At 43.0% G+C, this 16,466-nt stretch overlaps 1 protein-coding gene across 1 annotated transcript; it reads right to left on the reverse strand.

Moving 5' to 3' along the window:
* Positions 1 to 2,808: 2,808 nt before the first annotated feature.
* SERTAD4 (SERTA domain containing 4) lies at positions 2,809 to 8,266 on the reverse strand. The gene is made up of 3 exons (XM_065400289.1): positions 8,092 to 8,266; positions 6,727 to 6,842; positions 2,809 to 3,564 (listed from the first exon to the last, which is right to left on the reverse strand). Exons 1-3 carry the CDS (start codon positions 8,264 to 8,266, stop codon positions 2,809 to 2,811), a joined length of 1,047 nt encoding a protein of 348 aa, XP_065256361.1.
* Between the last annotated feature and the right edge of the window lie 8,200 nt (positions 8,267 to 16,466).

Below are 16,466 nucleotides of genomic sequence, written 5' to 3' on the forward strand. Positions count from 1 at the left end.
TTTTCTCAAATGGGCCTGACTGTCCAGAGTGCTGAACACAAGGGGACTTGATGGCATTCAGCACCTCACAAGTGTTCCCCACTCTGTATGTCTGGGCCCTAAGAGAATTCTGTAGTTTGCAAAGTTTGGCCCAATTCTGTCCGTAGCTATATCTGTACAATCCCAGATGTCAGCCCTATGCCGCAAACAAATCTTTTACATTTGTCAGCATATCTTAAAATTCTGTTCCAAAGTGTTCTAAAAATTGACAGCTTAGACTTCTGTATTGGTCTGCATCTGTGTTAAAAGAACTGATTGTAATTTAAACCTTTTCAACATTGGACCAATATGATTAAATGATATTTCCTTGGGGCGGGATTAGGGGAAGACTCCAACAGCCATTAAAGATGTAAAATCAAAATGAATTTTGGTCATTTTAATAAATATATACCAAGGAAACCTCACTTTACTACAACAACGCATTAGTATACAAGGATCTAATATCTACGCTTAAAACATCAAATGTTTATCAAATACTGAAAAAAGAGCAGATATTACTGGACTAACTGGTTATACTACAAGAAAATCAGCTTTTAAATCATTGGTCCTTATGGACAAATGTCTAAATGATGATCCTACTCATACACTGTATGAATGAGATCTATATTTTATATTATTATTAATAATAAAAAAGCTTCTGTCTTGGAGAAATCAGGCGTAATCCATATTTTCTCTATTTGTTGTTCGAGTCCTGTTACAGTGATAACCCTTACAAACACGCCAGTTTTGTCTTAGATCACTAAATAATGGTTATCTCAGTTTTTTGAAAAATTCCCTAGGCATTCAATATTCTTCCTGTAGGAAATACTGCAAATATTGAGGTAACTTTATTTAACTACGTATCTAAAGCAGTTGGCGAGCTTCCAAGAGTGACCAGTGGAGGTGTTGATGAAAGATGCCCAATTTGTAATCTTGACTATGGGGTACACATATTACCTGCCATAAAGAAAAATAACGGCAGGGGAGGATTAACAGAGATTCTTTGGACTCCACAGCCTACATTCTAAGAGAAACCCAAGGCAGCAGTGAATCAGAACCTGATTCTGCACTACTAAACTCCATAGGTATGTCAGTGACTTAAATGAGTGCTGGACTATACGCTTAGAGTGAAATTTATCCCTGTGCAGAGGGCCAGCACAAGGTCTGTGCACTCCTTAAATCCCACTTACATCCAATTTGGAACTGGGCTGCTTCCATTCACAGGGGTGAATTTCACCCTTAGTAAACAATGGACAGCATGAGCACAGCTAATTGTTCCTAAGGCAAGAACCAAGGAGAAAGAGCTATTGTTTGGATTCACAATGTCCCAGGCAGGGACAGGCAGCAATAAGGTGTCATCTATGGTCTGGAGTTGGCTGGTATGCACAGCACATCCACAGTTGTCCAGGTGGGTGTGGAACCCAAAAATTAGGTGGATCCAGGACCCAACATTTTTTTAATCACCCCCTGAAAAATGTAATATGTATGTTTTAAAAATGTGCATTTTAAAATGATGTACCTAAGTATGACCAAATTTTGTCTTTAATCATTGAAACTACAAGCCCTGTTTCTCCAAAATAATCTTTTTTAAAATTGAAACATTTATTTCAGATAAAATCTTATCGCCACATTATTTATTAACATTGTGCTTTTTGTTTTGTTTTAAATCAACAGCAAAAGTCATATAAAACCCCCACGTGCTTTTGCAATCTAAAAGAGAGAAATTATGCTAAACAGAATAAGGTATAAAGCATGCCATTGGTTCAGGAACTTCATTATATGGAAGAATTAAAAAAAAAAAGAGATCCTCAGCAACAGACAGTTGCCATAGAAATGCTCAAGCATCTAGTGCTTGTTTACAAGACACGTCTCTCTCTATTGTTTCTTAAATCCCTTCCTAAGGATAGCAAATCAAAAAGCAATAGAGCATCAAAAAGGAAGAATAGCGATGTTTGAATAAGAAGTTGAACTCAGTATTTCAAAGATTACAGGTTTCTAATAATATTGATCCATCCTGTTTTTTTCTGTTTAGGTTAATAAATCCCTGCTGTAGCTCGGATTTTCTACTTAATTTTCACGCTGGCAAAAATTAAGATAAAAAGTAAGGCACCAAAAAACCTGCCCTATATAATAACAAACCACCATAAGCCTCATTAATTATTACAGCTGAGCTGAAAATGTGCAAGTGATTGAGCTGTATGTGGTATTTCTGGTTAAGATCCCATAAAAAGGTATTTCCTTACAATACATCCTATCTTTGTCAGTTGTACAAAACTGTTAAATATGTGAATTTAACAGTGTCAGTATGTGAGTGTGGAAACTGTTTAATCCCAGGCCATAGTATCCAGTCTTTTGTCACAACAAATATTGTGTTACAAGAAGCAGAGCACCCTTGCTGGTAATATCAATTTGTTTACCAAACATCTAATTAATTGGTAAACATAATGGAGGTTCCTCTTAATTAATGGCAGACTCCATGTGGGAGGGCATATATAAAAGGGTATGTTTTCCCCATCTGGTTTTATTGGTATTTTCAGTAACAAAAGCTAAACTATAGTTGTAAGCAGTAATTCAACTGTGCTCTTTATGAAGTCTCCATATTTATAAATAGCTCACTGATGCAGATCATACAGATGCTTTATGCAATCTGCTCTCCAGTCATTTAAAACTATATGCAATGTTTGTGGCATGATTGTATCAGTTGTACAAAACTATAAAAAATCCATTCAAAATAAAATTTTGATAGATAACATGCTGTGCATGCTTCAAAGTTACAGCAAAAAAGATGGCTCATATTTTACTTCCTTTGCTGCAGCACATTTTATTACTTGGTAAAGATTCCTTTTTCCTTAAGGACTTTTTCCAAGATTCATTTATGTTGCTCTTGTCATTACATCCAGTCTCAAAATAATCATAAAATTTGCCTTTACATTCAAGAGCAAGGTCGCCTTTCATAGGTTCACAGTTTAGAGTGATACCATCTCGATCAGTTTCGTTATCTCCTTTCTCATCATTTAATTTTGCCTTTTCCTGATTACCATGAGACTTGGCATTAGTAATGAATATTTCGTTAGCAAGAATCTGGTCATCACGCCTGTAAACAGGGGCACTGCCGATGCCATAATCCACCTGGTGGGAACAACTTGGCAAAGATATAGGGGAGGAGGAGGAAGAGGAGGAGGAGGAAGAAGAGGAAGAAGAATTCTCCCCATTAGTATTAACAGAGAAAGGTAAATTTAAATAGTGACTGCCACATTCTTGATAAAAGCAGCAAGTATGGAACTTTTCACACTCCTCTTTTGCCATCCGAAGACGTTTTCTATAAGGACAGTCTTGAGCCATAAACCACTCTTGTGATGAGGGACCACCAAAAGAGCAAGCAGAGAAGCACCAGTTGTTTTGCATGACAATTTCTCCATGGATTCTCTTCATTAAATTGTTTATGAGGACGGATCTCCGTAGGTAGACTTCAGGATCATCAATAAATTTCAGTTTTTCCAAAGACATGTAAAGAATGTGTGCCCGCTCCTCAAAAACAGAAACTGTCTGAAAACGAAAGAGACAGAAGAGACAAAAAAAGGGGTTAGAGTGTTTTGCTTTATGCAATAAGAAGAATGTTAAGCACCCTATCGGCAGTATGTAAATCCAGCTAACATTTTGGGTGGCCCAAATTTCCTTAGGGATCTCAGCTTGGCCTCTGAATTTGTGCACCCGTGCGTTGAGGGAACCTTATTTTTCATGGCCAGAATGTCTGATGTGCCCCCATACTGGGGAGACAAATAGCTAAGTGTTTGATATGTGTAGGCAAACATTATCTGTATGCACAAGTCCAGGCTTTAGAGTGACCAAACATTGGGTGTGAACAACTGGCTCTTTAGTTGCATCCTGTGTAAACTGTAAAGCTACTGTGCAATTTTGCTGAAATGTTTTAGCTGATGTGGTTTTTTATGTGAATAGAGCAGGGATCAGGCCCTAGCCACTGTTGGGCTTCACCAAAGCCACCAGACTGAAGGGTGGCTTCCTCCTGCATGCCCTCCATACCAAAGGCCTGCTAAGGATAGCAAGGCCAGCCAGTAACAACAGTGCAGATGGAACAAATGTCAGAACTACCAATGAAATAGGCCTCCACAATAGGGTGACCAGATGTCCCAATTTTATAGGGACAGTCCCAATATTTGGGGCTTTTACTTATCTAGGCTCCTATTACCCCCCACCACCGTCCCGATTTTTCACACTTGCTGTCTGGTTTCCCTACTCCACAATGAGGAGTCTCTATTAGTCAAAAAGCGTTTACCGCGCTATTGTGTAGAAAAATGTTGGCAGTGTGGCAAAAACAATCAAATATCACTGCGGCATCTGGAGTGCAGCTGCTGAGCTGAGCACTACACCCAACAATCCCTGGGTCTAGTGGGAATGTGGCTGGGCAGGAACAAGGTCAGGAAACTAGAAGAGGCTGGGGATTTATGGAAAACCCTGGCCACAAGCACACAGATTTGCTCTCCCTTCTAGGCTCCTGCCAGGATTTCCTTCTCAGCATTGGCAGCATGGTCAGGTTACTACTCCCAGGAGGCCATGGGCTCTGCTCTGTGGCCCCTACTATGGGAATCAAAGTGCAGAGGGGTAGTGAATGTTACTCCCAGGAGTATTAACTAATTTCCATTTTTAGCACAGAATTTAATCTGTGTAGGAGTGGAGAAACACATCACACAGGCTGCTCTAATTCCCACCATCTGCAGGGGCGGCAAGTTATATGGGCCCGTGGTGCCCAGACTCCAGCAAATTCAGGGCCTGGGGGGCCCGGCTCCACCAATGTTCGGGGCTGGGTCTCTCCCCCGGCCCCGGCTGCCGCCCCCGCGCGCTTCCCCCGGAGCATCCCCCGGCTCTGCCTGCCGCCCCCGCACGCCTCCCCAGAACATCCCTGCCGCTCTGCACTGCGCTCCCTCGCTGGCCGCTGCCAGCTACAAGGGAGCGACGCCAGGGGCAGGCTGAGGCGGCTGCTACATCTGCAGAGGGAGGAGGCTCATGGCAGCCCCCTCTCCCCCCAGCAGGCAACTCCGAGTTGACTCGGGGGGAGGGGGCGGGGGGCTTATCCTGGCTGGACCTCTTGAGCAGCAACATGCAGGGACTTGGGTGAGTGTCGGGCCGGGGAGGGAGGGTCCCGGGCCTCCCCCCCCCAGAGCTCACTGCTGCTGACGGGAAGAGGGCTGGGGGAGTCCTTCTCTCTGGCCCCCCACCCCGCTCCAGGGCAGTCTGCCTGCTGCACCCCAAACTCCTCATCCCCGGCCCAGCCCCATGCCCCGCACCCCCTCTCACACCTCAACCCTCTGTCCCAGCCCAGAGCCTGCACCCAGCACCCAAACCTCCTCCCAGAGCTCACACAATTGAAAATTGGTACTCTGTAATGGCTGTTCTGGGGTCTTTCTGAAATGATTTAGTACTTGCTCTGCATTTCCAAGTGTGAAGCTGTCCAGAGAAATCACCAACATAACGGGGATCCTTCCTCAGCAAGTAGTCCATGGTATGAATGGGAGACTGAACTATCCTCTCACCCCTAACGTTTGCCTCTCTGGGTAAAGGATGAGATGCACTACAAGGCTCTGTGGGAAGCTTGCACTGCCTCTGTCCTTGTGTCACCCACACACCTCTTGGGTGTGGTGTTCTGTCCCATCTAGTGGCACCAAGACAACTTAGAGAGAGAGAGTACGAGTCTGCTCTTCAGCCTTAGCTAACAGCCAGGTGGTTTTTAGCTCACGCGATAGAGACTCATGCACTAAGCTCCAGAGGTTCTATTCTGCCCACTGATGACAACCAGTGTTACACTTGCTTTAACTATTCCATAGACAGAGAGAAGACTCCAATCTCCAGGGCTGTCTAAGTGGTTCCTTTCACAAGCACTAATTCAAACAGATTTTACAATAAAAGAATATATTGGGGGAAGTTTATCTAGATCTCAGATACTAAATGTATAATGTAGCATTGCCAGAGAAATCAGCCATGATCCAGCAAGGTGCAGGGCAGGGAGCTCAGTACCTTGCAGAATTGAGCGCTTAATGAGGAAGAGCATAAACAGTTTTCTAAAATCTCCCATGAATTGTTAAACATCAATGTATGTGGTCGCGTGTCAATTGTAATCTATAACCCCACCTAGGCCCCTTTCTAGAAAAGAAAGATGTTGTTTGGGTTTTTAATTTGTTGTTTTGAGTTGTTAGGGTTTTTATTTTATAAGTAAGATTAAATTTTGGAGTAGAATATACTCCCCTTTCAAATAATTCTGTTTCCCTGTAGGATTTATACACCCACGGTGGGGTATGTTGAGCCTAGCAATCCTGGAAAAAGAGAACTGAAAAAATGGGAGAGCCTGGAGCTTACTTTTGTTAAATTTACATTATGCATTTTTGGTGTGTAAGCTCCAGAGTAACCTCTGTAAACACAGTTTAACTGTTTATGAATAAAACATGTGTGAAAAGTAAGTTATTCCGAATGTTTGTATTTACTGTTATTATAGCTGAACAAACCCCTTTGTTTCTTAAACTATGTGATGACAATAATAAAATACAATCAAAAAAGTGTGAACTATTTGTTTCTATGCAAACAGCTGGATTATTCTCCTCATCTGGGTGGAGTATTTCAACTTCTGGAAATGAGTCAAGCAAGTGTTACTAAGTATCTGAAACGCTCAGTAAAAAAAAGTCTATTAAAAAAACATACTTTACGCGTACAGCTGCTGAGTGGTGGATGAAAATCCTCTTCTTCCACATATTTCCTTTTAAAGTATGTGATCTTGGATGTTGTTATAGGATTTGAAATTCCCCTGTAATGTGATCCTGTGGGTAATAAATCAGATATGACAAATGACATGTGGTTTGCCTGAGGTTCTCCAAACAAAATACTGTTCATTTCCTTTCTCACTACAGGATAAGTCTACCACGTTTGTTTATATATATTTGTAGTGATCAAAAATAAACTTTTTACCTTACTAATTAATAACTCATATGATGCAATAGCATGGGCAACTGAAGATCATTCTGATAGACACTATAGGACATTAGTGTATTTGGCATATTTAGACATTCCCTGTATATTTTTCTTTAATAAAACTTTCATTCTGAATTTACAAGCAGCCCAACAAGTAGTGGCATTCGCCAGTGCATCATGTTTAGATTCCAGGGACCATGAGTTACAGAAGAAATTTTATTTTACAGTTGCTAAATATATTCCATACACCTGGAAGAAGATTTAGTAGCTTAAAATAATTTTTCAGAAGTTGATCATTTTGTGTCCTAGTGTAAAGCCAGAAATGGACATGTAAAAATACAACTGACTGTAGCATAGATCAGCTATACTCAACAAAAGGTAAGAGTCTGTTTCTACCTTTCATGATAAAAAAGGTAACATATCTTCGGACAACTACATTTTATAGCATCACTCATCATTACTCAATACTTTATTAACTGGCACCCAGAATAGTTAGAATCCAATTTTTTATAATATTTTATCTTCACAAAAATCTAAATAAAGATGGCCATGCTTGGACCCCCTTCTCTTCCCCCACCCCGCACCAAAATAGACACCATCTCCATCCTGTTTTGGCCAATACGAAATGTATTTATGACAAATGCCTTGTTATAATAACCGGTTATGTGCAGGGTTCCTTAAGATCCATAGAAAAGAAATGACAACTAGCCAGAACGGTATGACTTTTATCCCTCTGGAGAGTGACTGTAGTATAATATTTCCTGGGCCACATTCCTCCAATCTATCCATATGCTTACACAGATAGTGAAATTGAAATTACTGTCAGTTTAATGTAGCCATCTATTCCCCCCCCCCACACACACACACACACATTGCTTTAGGATGAATGAAGGCTGTGCAAGATAAATTGCTGCATGTAGAAGCTGGTTCGAGTGGATCCAGTTCTCTGCCAAAAAGCACTGGCTTCTTGAATATAGTCAATACAACACAAATGACATTCGTTTTGCCCAGAATCCTTTCCCCGTAAGGTACTGACACCCCACCCCCACCGTTTGGCCACTCGCTTCGCTGCCATAGAGAGGCAGAAGGGAGCCATACCTGCCAGAGAATGACATGGTGCCCTGTCTCCCTGCTGCTGAGCCTGGCTGGGATCCGAGGGGCTAGTCTTGCTGCCACAGTGCGACTCCCACAGGGTCTGGTACTCTGCGATCTCGGCAGCTCCCCCCGAGACAATGGGATCGCAGAATCTATGCATGGACAGCACCAGAGTCATCGCTGAGCGCCTGAGACCTGCAAGCAGAACACAACAGCCAGGTCAGCCCGAGCAGCCCTGGGCAGGGGCGAGTCCCCCGGCACCGCAGAGAAGGAGCACGGCTTTCCAGGAGGGACCTGTCACTTCTTCGCCATCCTTGTCTTTCCCTCCTTCCACTGCCTAGCCGGTCGCTCTCTCACCGCGTAATTACGCAGCCCCCAAACTCTCTTGTCCACACCAGTGTAGTCTCTGTCTTGCTGCAGCGGGTGCGTCCAGCTTGGAGCGTCTCTTTTTCCAGCTCTCTCTATTCCAGGGCTTATTGTTCTCCGACTCCCCCCGCCGCCCCCCGGTCTGTTGATCCAGGTGCCTTTTAAAATTACATTTTTCATCCTTTAGCGGGAAAAACCCCTCTACTAAAAAAGAGTGACCAGATCACACGCATGGAGGATCCCTGCCTCCTCTCTCCCGAGATCCCCCTCCCACATGCACAGATCTCCCCCCCCCCCCCCTCCTCCTGGAAATACATCAAACGAGCAGATCCAAACGATGCTCACAGATTGTATGTAACAAATCAGTTCATTCGCTTCCCATGCTCTCCTGCTCAGCAGTCCTGCCTCGGCAGCCACATCGCGCGCGGGTGTGTGTGTGGTGGGTTTGTTTTCTGTTCCCCGGCTCCCAAGCGAAAGACACAGAGAGACTTAGGTAGTTGTTTCCACTAGCCCCGATCGGACTGAACTGGATCTGCCTCCAGTCAAAACACTGTGAGATGAAGACAGAAAATTGGCTCCGGTTTCAAGCCGTGAGTTGCAGTCCCACAGGAGCCAAGCACAACATCAACGGAGCAGGCAGAATATTAAGCAGGAGCGGGGACTCCAGGGCCAGCGCCAGGCAGCGATCTGCCTCCCAGTGCAAACGCAAAGCGAGCGAGTGAGAGAGCAAACTTCCTGAAAGGGGCACCAGCTCAGCTCACTTTCCCCAGTTCACCTACTTCTCTTGGCACGGGAGTACAGAACAATGCCCCGAGACACCGCCTGGCCCCTCCCCCTCCTCTTCTCTCCAAGAAACTGGGATTGCGTGTCTCAGGTCGGTGCTCCAGCAGGAAGACAAGGATCCAAGGGGAGGCCAGTGGGGAATGGGGAGAGGGCGGAGAAGGGGATGTGGTCCCAGCAATTAGAAGTGCGAGCAATTAAACTCTGCCTGGCTGGAGAAAGATATCACAGGCAGCAGAAGTGAGCGATTAAGAAAAATAAATCATTAACATCTGTCAGATACCTTCAGAATGCACCCGGAGTGCCACTTTCTTCAGAAATGGGCAAGTGCTGGCTTGCTAGATAATACTATGGCTCGCTCCTGTAACCCTTACTCAAGCCGAAAATTTCCATTCGCTTCAAATTGAATAGTGGGAGTCAGATGGGATTTCAGCTAAAGTCTCTGGGAGTTTTGGCTGAGGAAGGACTACAGAATCCAACCGTAAATGTGCACTTTCAACTTCCCTCTATGAAACCAAATTATCATGTGACTTGGAACTCTCGGACACGGGGAAACATACAACATACAGACTACTTTTTGTTCATATTCTCATTGGTAGCATATTAGTTAAGCCTTTCTTTTTCCTGGAGAAAGAAACAATGGCCCGGGAAAGTATGGCCCACGACCTACTAGCCTTGAGGATTACATTATATCTGTTAGTTACTATATCTTATTTATTTACCATTAGAGTGCCCTCACATGGACAGAGTAAGAGTAATTCAGTCTCACTCAGGACTGAGAACCAGCTAAAAATCAAATATATGCGACCGAAAAAGATTATGCTGTCATTGGAAAGCACCCAAGAACTGATCTACTCATTAATCTGCCCTGAGCAGTCTCCTGATGCTGGCACTATGTCAAGACTTAGCATTTGTCCTTAGAGAAAAGAGGTTGGAAGAGACCCTCTGCTGCTTTGGAGAAGTCGAGATTTCTTAGCATTTAATAACTTCTTATAAATCAGCATCTCTCGCAGATGCCTTTTTCTGACACATGTTTTTATTAGAATAAAATTTGGAATAAAAGTTTTCGGTCCTGCTTTTTTAAAAACAATATTTCATTTCAAATTGGTATTTCTGTGTTTGAGCACAAACACGCAGCACACATGGAAAGAAGAACGAGCTGGGATGCTTCCTGCGTAGTTCTCAGAGTAGAAACAGATTCATCTTGAAAAATACAATTTTTCAGACAGTTTTTAAAGTAAATTAACCGTGCCTGCTATTTAGAACATACAAAATTAATACCCGCAAGTTGGTTTGACTTTTATAAACAGCTACTGTCTATGAACAAAATCTGTTCTCTGTAACATTGTATAACATCATAAAAACAAAACAAAGAATAATACATAGCATTTACATGGCATTTAATCTGTTGATCTCAAAGTACGTTACAAAGATAAGTGTCACTATTCCCAATTTTGCAGCAGAGAAACTAGTTTACATGCACAGAGGTTGAAGCCCAAAATTTCAAAAGGGGCCTATAATTTGGGGTGCCCTTACTTCCCACAAGTCCACTTGTCTTAAAAGAGAGTTGCGGGTACTCAGCACCTCTGAAAATCAGGCTCCAGGGGTCTAAAGTTGAATCCCAAATCAAAGGTCATTTCTGAAAAAATGTTTCCAAGCACCACTTTCTGCCATGTTTACTCAATATAAATAATACCTGACTGCCCAAATAGGAACTTCAATGTGACTGCTTGCAGGTTAGGATACTATTCATCATGATTAAGGGTGACAGAATTTAGTCCAAGTGCTTTACCAGTCGGACAGCAAATCAATGGCATAACGAGAAATAGAACCCAGGTCCCCTTGTCTCCCACTCACATTCGCAATCCATTTACACTACATTATTATATGCAAAATCTGGATTCAATCCAATGCCCATGTATTTCATTGAGACTTTTCAGAACATATGAATGGTGAGCTTCCATTAACACGACTGGCTATAAAAGGATAAAATATGTATACCTGAATGCACAGTACAATACAGTCACTATACAAAACTGCAGCAAAAGGGCTGACATTTAGGGCTGAATTCAATTTTTTAAAATCCATTTTGGAGCCTTGTGTGGGCTTCAGAGGCAGTTTTTATTGAACCCAGCCCTTAATCCGTAGTCGACCACAATTTTTCCACGTTGCCAGCCAAATGCATGCAGCAGGAGGACACCCTGAGGCACCTACAGCAGCCTGAAGGTTAAAATGTCAACCTGTTTCTGCATGCAGTTGTATATAGTAAGACTACTATACATTGCTACTCTATTCCATTTGCTAGGATTTTCACTCACTATTCCTTCAGATTCATTATGATGTTAATGAGAGAACTCTAATGATGCCATTCACTTTACAACAAGTCTGATGCAATGTCAATGAAAAGGGCTCTTTGTATAGTTCTCGAATGCCTCTAAAAACAGAAGTTACATTTAAAATGTTTGTTACAATAATGCTGCAGGGTCTCACTCAGATCTATAAAGACAAAGAAATAGAGTCTTAACTCCTAAGCTTGTCCTGCTCAGGTCTCACTATTTACCATATATTCTGTAGCAATCCCATAGTACAAAGGCATGATTTAAGGACAGGTCAGGCAGCATTCTAAACACTACAAAAACAACAAGGAGTCTGGTGGCCATCTGAAGAAGTGAGGTTTTTACCCACGAAAGCTTATGCCCAAATAAATCTGTTAGTCTTTAAGGTGCCACCAGACTCCTTGTTGTTTTTGTAGATAAAGGCTAACACGGCTACCCCCTGATACTTGACACTATTCTAAACACTGTATCGCCTTGCTTTTCCTAGCTGGATTAAACAATTGTTGAGCCATGTATTTAGGAAATAAACTTGCCCAAATATTCTGGCTGTACCTGGTTATTATTTAATATTTACATTGCTGTGGCATCCCGAAGTCCTATTGTGCTGGGCACTGTCCAACCACCTGCAAACCACAGTCCCTGCCGAACGGAGTTTACAATCTAAGAAAACAAGTGCCAGACAAAGGGTGGTGAAAGAGAAATACAGTCAAATATATGCAGAGTTTATATATACATTTACAAAAAACCAGAAACAGTGTGAACGAGTCCCTCCCCGTGTCAGCTTAGCCCTTATGAATTGGCTGCTTTTTTGTAGGCAGCAGAGGTGGGCATTGGAGAGGGGTGTGAAGGAGGGAATGGAAGTGCCCTTACAGCTCAGGCAGGGAGGGCTTTCCATGTGTAATGGCAGATGGGATGCTCATGTAAGAAGTTGGCACATGGGTAAAGCAATGCTGGCGTCATTGTTGGCGTGGGGGAGGGGCGACGCGACAAGAGAGGAGTGGACCGGTAGGGGGCAGCAGAGTTGGGAAGGTCTTTGAAGGTGAAGAAAAGAAGCTTAAACTGGATGCAGGGAAAGAAGAAGGAGACAGTAGAGGGATTCCCTGTGGTCAGGGCAGTGAGCAAGGGAGATGATCTCTACTCTCAGTAGCTGTGTTTCAGCAGCTCAGACTGGAAGGATGTGGGTGTCAGAAGTCTGACTGGGCGGAAGTTACAGTAAGGAAGATGGGAGATGCTCAGGGCCTGGCGGACACAGCACGATGAGGATAAGTATTAGGAACGTTATGGGTGCAGCAGCAGCAAAGATTTGTCCATAGCCTAGATGCAGCAAGAGAAAGGGAGGAGTCAAAGAAGATCCCTAAGTTAAGGGTATGGGTGACAGGGAGAATGGTTATGTAATGTTATCCCCAATGACCGAAAATGAGTCAAGCGGCCAGGGTTTGGTCATGTTAAGTTTGGTAACAGCGAGACTTCCCGGAGGAGAGAGCAGAGACACACGTCAAGATGTGGGATTGCATGGAGAGAGAGAGGGAAGGAAGATCTGTCGTACCTGCTCCTTCTTTGTGATTATTAAATAACATTAATATATAGTAGCATCACAAATGTACACAGTGTTTTACACATACAGATTCAGAGCTGGTCCCTACACTGGCCAGCTTTCCATCTAACAAACAAACAAAAAGGCACAAGGCAAAGTACTTGCCAACGGTTAAGGTGAGGAAAGGTACATGGGGATTATTAATGAAGAGGAGTAAGCAGGAGCTGACTGAAGAGGTTAGTTGAAGCGGAGAGAGAAGATGCTTCACAGACCAGAAGGGAGATTTGTCTCAGACAGAGGCAACCTCATAGAAGGTATGAAACAGAGTGTGGAACAAAAAGGTAAAGGGAGAAGTAAAGTGAAAGGGAGAAAAGTGCGAGGAGAAGGGGGAGAAGGAGAAAATGAAACTAGGGATGTAGATGGGAACACAATCATTCAGGGCCTTGCAGATGTGTGATTTTCCATTCATTCATACGCATACTGCATTGGAAATGTGGATAAAAGCTACCGGGCATACATATGCATGTGCCAACAGCAGTGACAGAGTTAAGTCAGGTCTGAAATACCTAGACTGCCAGAACAACAGATCTACATGCCAACAGGGTCAATTCAGCTCTTCATCCTTCTGAGGTAGATAAACTACACACCTGCCAAGTCTAGTGTTTTTCCCTGTAGTTTTTGGCCCTTAATTCAGGGAAACTCAAGCAATCCACTATTTTTTTCTGATGCCGGACTCCCAGCTCAGTGCGGGGGGAATTCACATGAAATCAGAGAGTGATTTGTGTGTTTTAAGAAATAGCTCTGGAGTGAAAATGCTTCTAAATCATCATCTGCTTCCTTGACTTCCCTCCTAATTTAGATAATCCAAATCCAGATGCTCCAGCCTCTCTCACAATTCCTAATTCTAAGAATATTTTCTCCCATCTTTTTCAATGGATGCGTGCCTCAGATTTTTCATTTAATCCCCTTCCTCCTGGAATTTTCCTACGGCAACTTCTTGGGGCTACATTTGGGGGGTTTCTTGGGGCTACTGGGTTGTTCCCTGAACTTAGACAGCAAACGGTTCTATAGGAGAAAAATTGCACTTTTTGGATTTTTGATTTTTCAGTGTATGACCTTAATATCTTATTACCACTTATTTTAAGAAGCCAGAACACAACTGTTTTAAATGTTTTGACTTCCTGCATTTCCCTTTGATATTTTGGGGTTAATTAAGTAGTACTAACAGACACTCCTACCCATCCATTTTCCTACTACTTGTCACCATGAAAGAGAAGAAAAATGGCAAGGACAGCTTTTTAAATTATTTAATTATTGGGATTTAAATAGAGTATATTGCACCTCTCAGGTGCTCCCTCCAATTGTGTGTAAATATCTCCCCACTGGGATTCATTACTGCTAAACTTTAAAATAGGAAGGCATCTGTTTATGATGGTCTGTACCTGGATTTATGCAAATATATGACAATGTATGCAAATTTGCAAAAAAAAATTGTCAGAGGATTTTTCTTCACACAGCACACAGTCAACCTGTGGAACTCCTTGCCGGAGGATGTTGTGAAGGCCAAGACCATAACAGGGTTCACAAAAGAACTGGATGAATTAATGGAGGATAGATCCATCAATGGCTATTAGCCAGGATGGGCAGGGATGGTGTCCCTAGCCTCTGTTTTCCAGAAGCTGGGAAGGGTGACAGGGGATGGATCACTTGATGATTACCTGTTCTGTTCATTCCCTCTGGGGCACCTGGCACTGGCCATTGTCAGAAGACAGGATACTGGGCTAGATGGACCTTTGGTCTGACCCAGTAGGGCCATTCTTATGTTCTCATGATTTTAGCAGGTGTGAAACCAGATTCCATGAAGTCTATTATATACTTTTTTCCCAGATGAGCGCTTAAAAACCGAGGTCCTGCCTATTCTATGAGAACAGTAAGATTCCATGGTATTTTGTTAAAAATAAGAATAGATGTTTCTTCCAATGTTCTCAGCCGAAATGTCCATTGTCCTCTGCCATATGCCTCACCACCACCCCACTGGTGCCTTGGCTTCGTGATTCTTCCAGGTCTATAGAACCCCCGCCTGCCTCTACTGACGTCCAGGGAAGTTTAGTTTGCAAAACACTTCGGGATCCTGCGTGATGAAAGATGCTTCCGTTACTGCAAACTATAATTAATGTTATTTTAACATAAGGTGGTTTTTTTGTAATTAGTATTTCTAATTAGTTAACCTTTGTAAAGTCTGTTGTAGCTGAAAAAGTGCTAGACATTATTATTATTACTGAAGTAACAGAAAGAAAAGGGGTCAAGCAAGTCTGGATGGGTTGACAAAGCAAAGCAGTTTAATATCACAGAGTTCCAAAATCACAATGCGGTTCTCTTTATTTATTCTTTAAAGACGCACCAATTAAAATTGCTTTCCCAGTTCGCTTTTCACTCCAGTGCAGCAGTACACGAATGTCGCTGGCACCATAAATTAGATGTTTTATGGGATTAATTATATTGCCTTCTTCGCTTTTGTCCGCTGAAGAAAGTAAACAAAAACAAAAAAAGTGTTTTGGAACAAAGAGCAAGTTGTCTTCCACCGTACTGTGTGCTACTTTCCATGAAGAATAAGAGCTATTATTATTCTTTTACAAGTTTCCTTCTAAGGGAAATAAACACCAAAGGTAGGATTCCAAGGAAATGACTCACAAATATTGGCAACAGGCTTCGAAAATTGGATCCAGTCTTCGCAAAAGCCTGTAGCAGAATACTAACCCTTCTTATTTCAAAATAAACGTTTCAAATAGGAGATGAACATCAGCTGTGTGTGTGTAAGGAAATGGAGACGGGAACAGAACCCATTTTTCATGTCTCCCCCGCCTCCCCCCGGGGCATGGCTTCTGATGCCATTTTTAGCTGAAAGCTGGAAATTTTTAATGATTGACTGAGTCATCCTGGGGGGGGGGGGGGGTGAGACTGAAGCTCACCTTCTTGCAACGTGTTATATATAAACACCTCCGACAAGTATTGCGGGATGGAGAGAGGGGTGTACAATGGAATCGCTCTAAGTAGCATCCAGCACTAAATACCTACCTCCGCATGCGGTGAGTTAAGGGGAGTCTCCGAATTGCCTTTCCTGCCTGCTTTTAAGTCGGAGCCTTAATAGTCCTGTTACATATTTTTGCTCTTTGTGTGAAATTCTCCGGGCGGTGTCTGAGAGGTGACAGGCTGGACCAATGGCTGGTCGAAATGCACAGCTGTATTTTAGAGCCTCGGAAGCGCTCTTCCCCCGAGATCTAGGTGCTTGTGTCCCCCCCCCCCCCCCCCAAGCTGCCGAGGGGCTGGGCTGTGATCAGAGAGTGGCCCGAGCTCTGCAGGGC

Source organism: Emys orbicularis, chromosome 3, assembly GCF_028017835.1.
Source record: "Emys orbicularis isolate rEmyOrb1 chromosome 3, rEmyOrb1.hap1, whole genome shotgun sequence".
In the NCBI taxonomy this organism is placed as follows: Eukaryota; Metazoa; Chordata; order Testudines; family Emydidae; genus Emys; species Emys orbicularis.

Coding starts and splice junctions, on each gene's coding strand:
- SERTAD4 (XM_065400289.1), bottom strand. CDS start 8,266: ATGACTCTGGTGCTGTCCATGCATAGATTCTGCGATCCCATTGTCTCG. Junction 6,843..8,091: donor ACCATGTCATTCTCTGGCAG/GTATGGCTCCCT, acceptor TATTACCCACAG/GATCACATTACAGGGGAATT. Junction 3,565..6,726: donor TCAGCAGCTGTACGCGTAAA/GTATGTTTTTTT, acceptor TTTCGTTTTCAG/ACAGTTTCTGTTTTTGAGGA.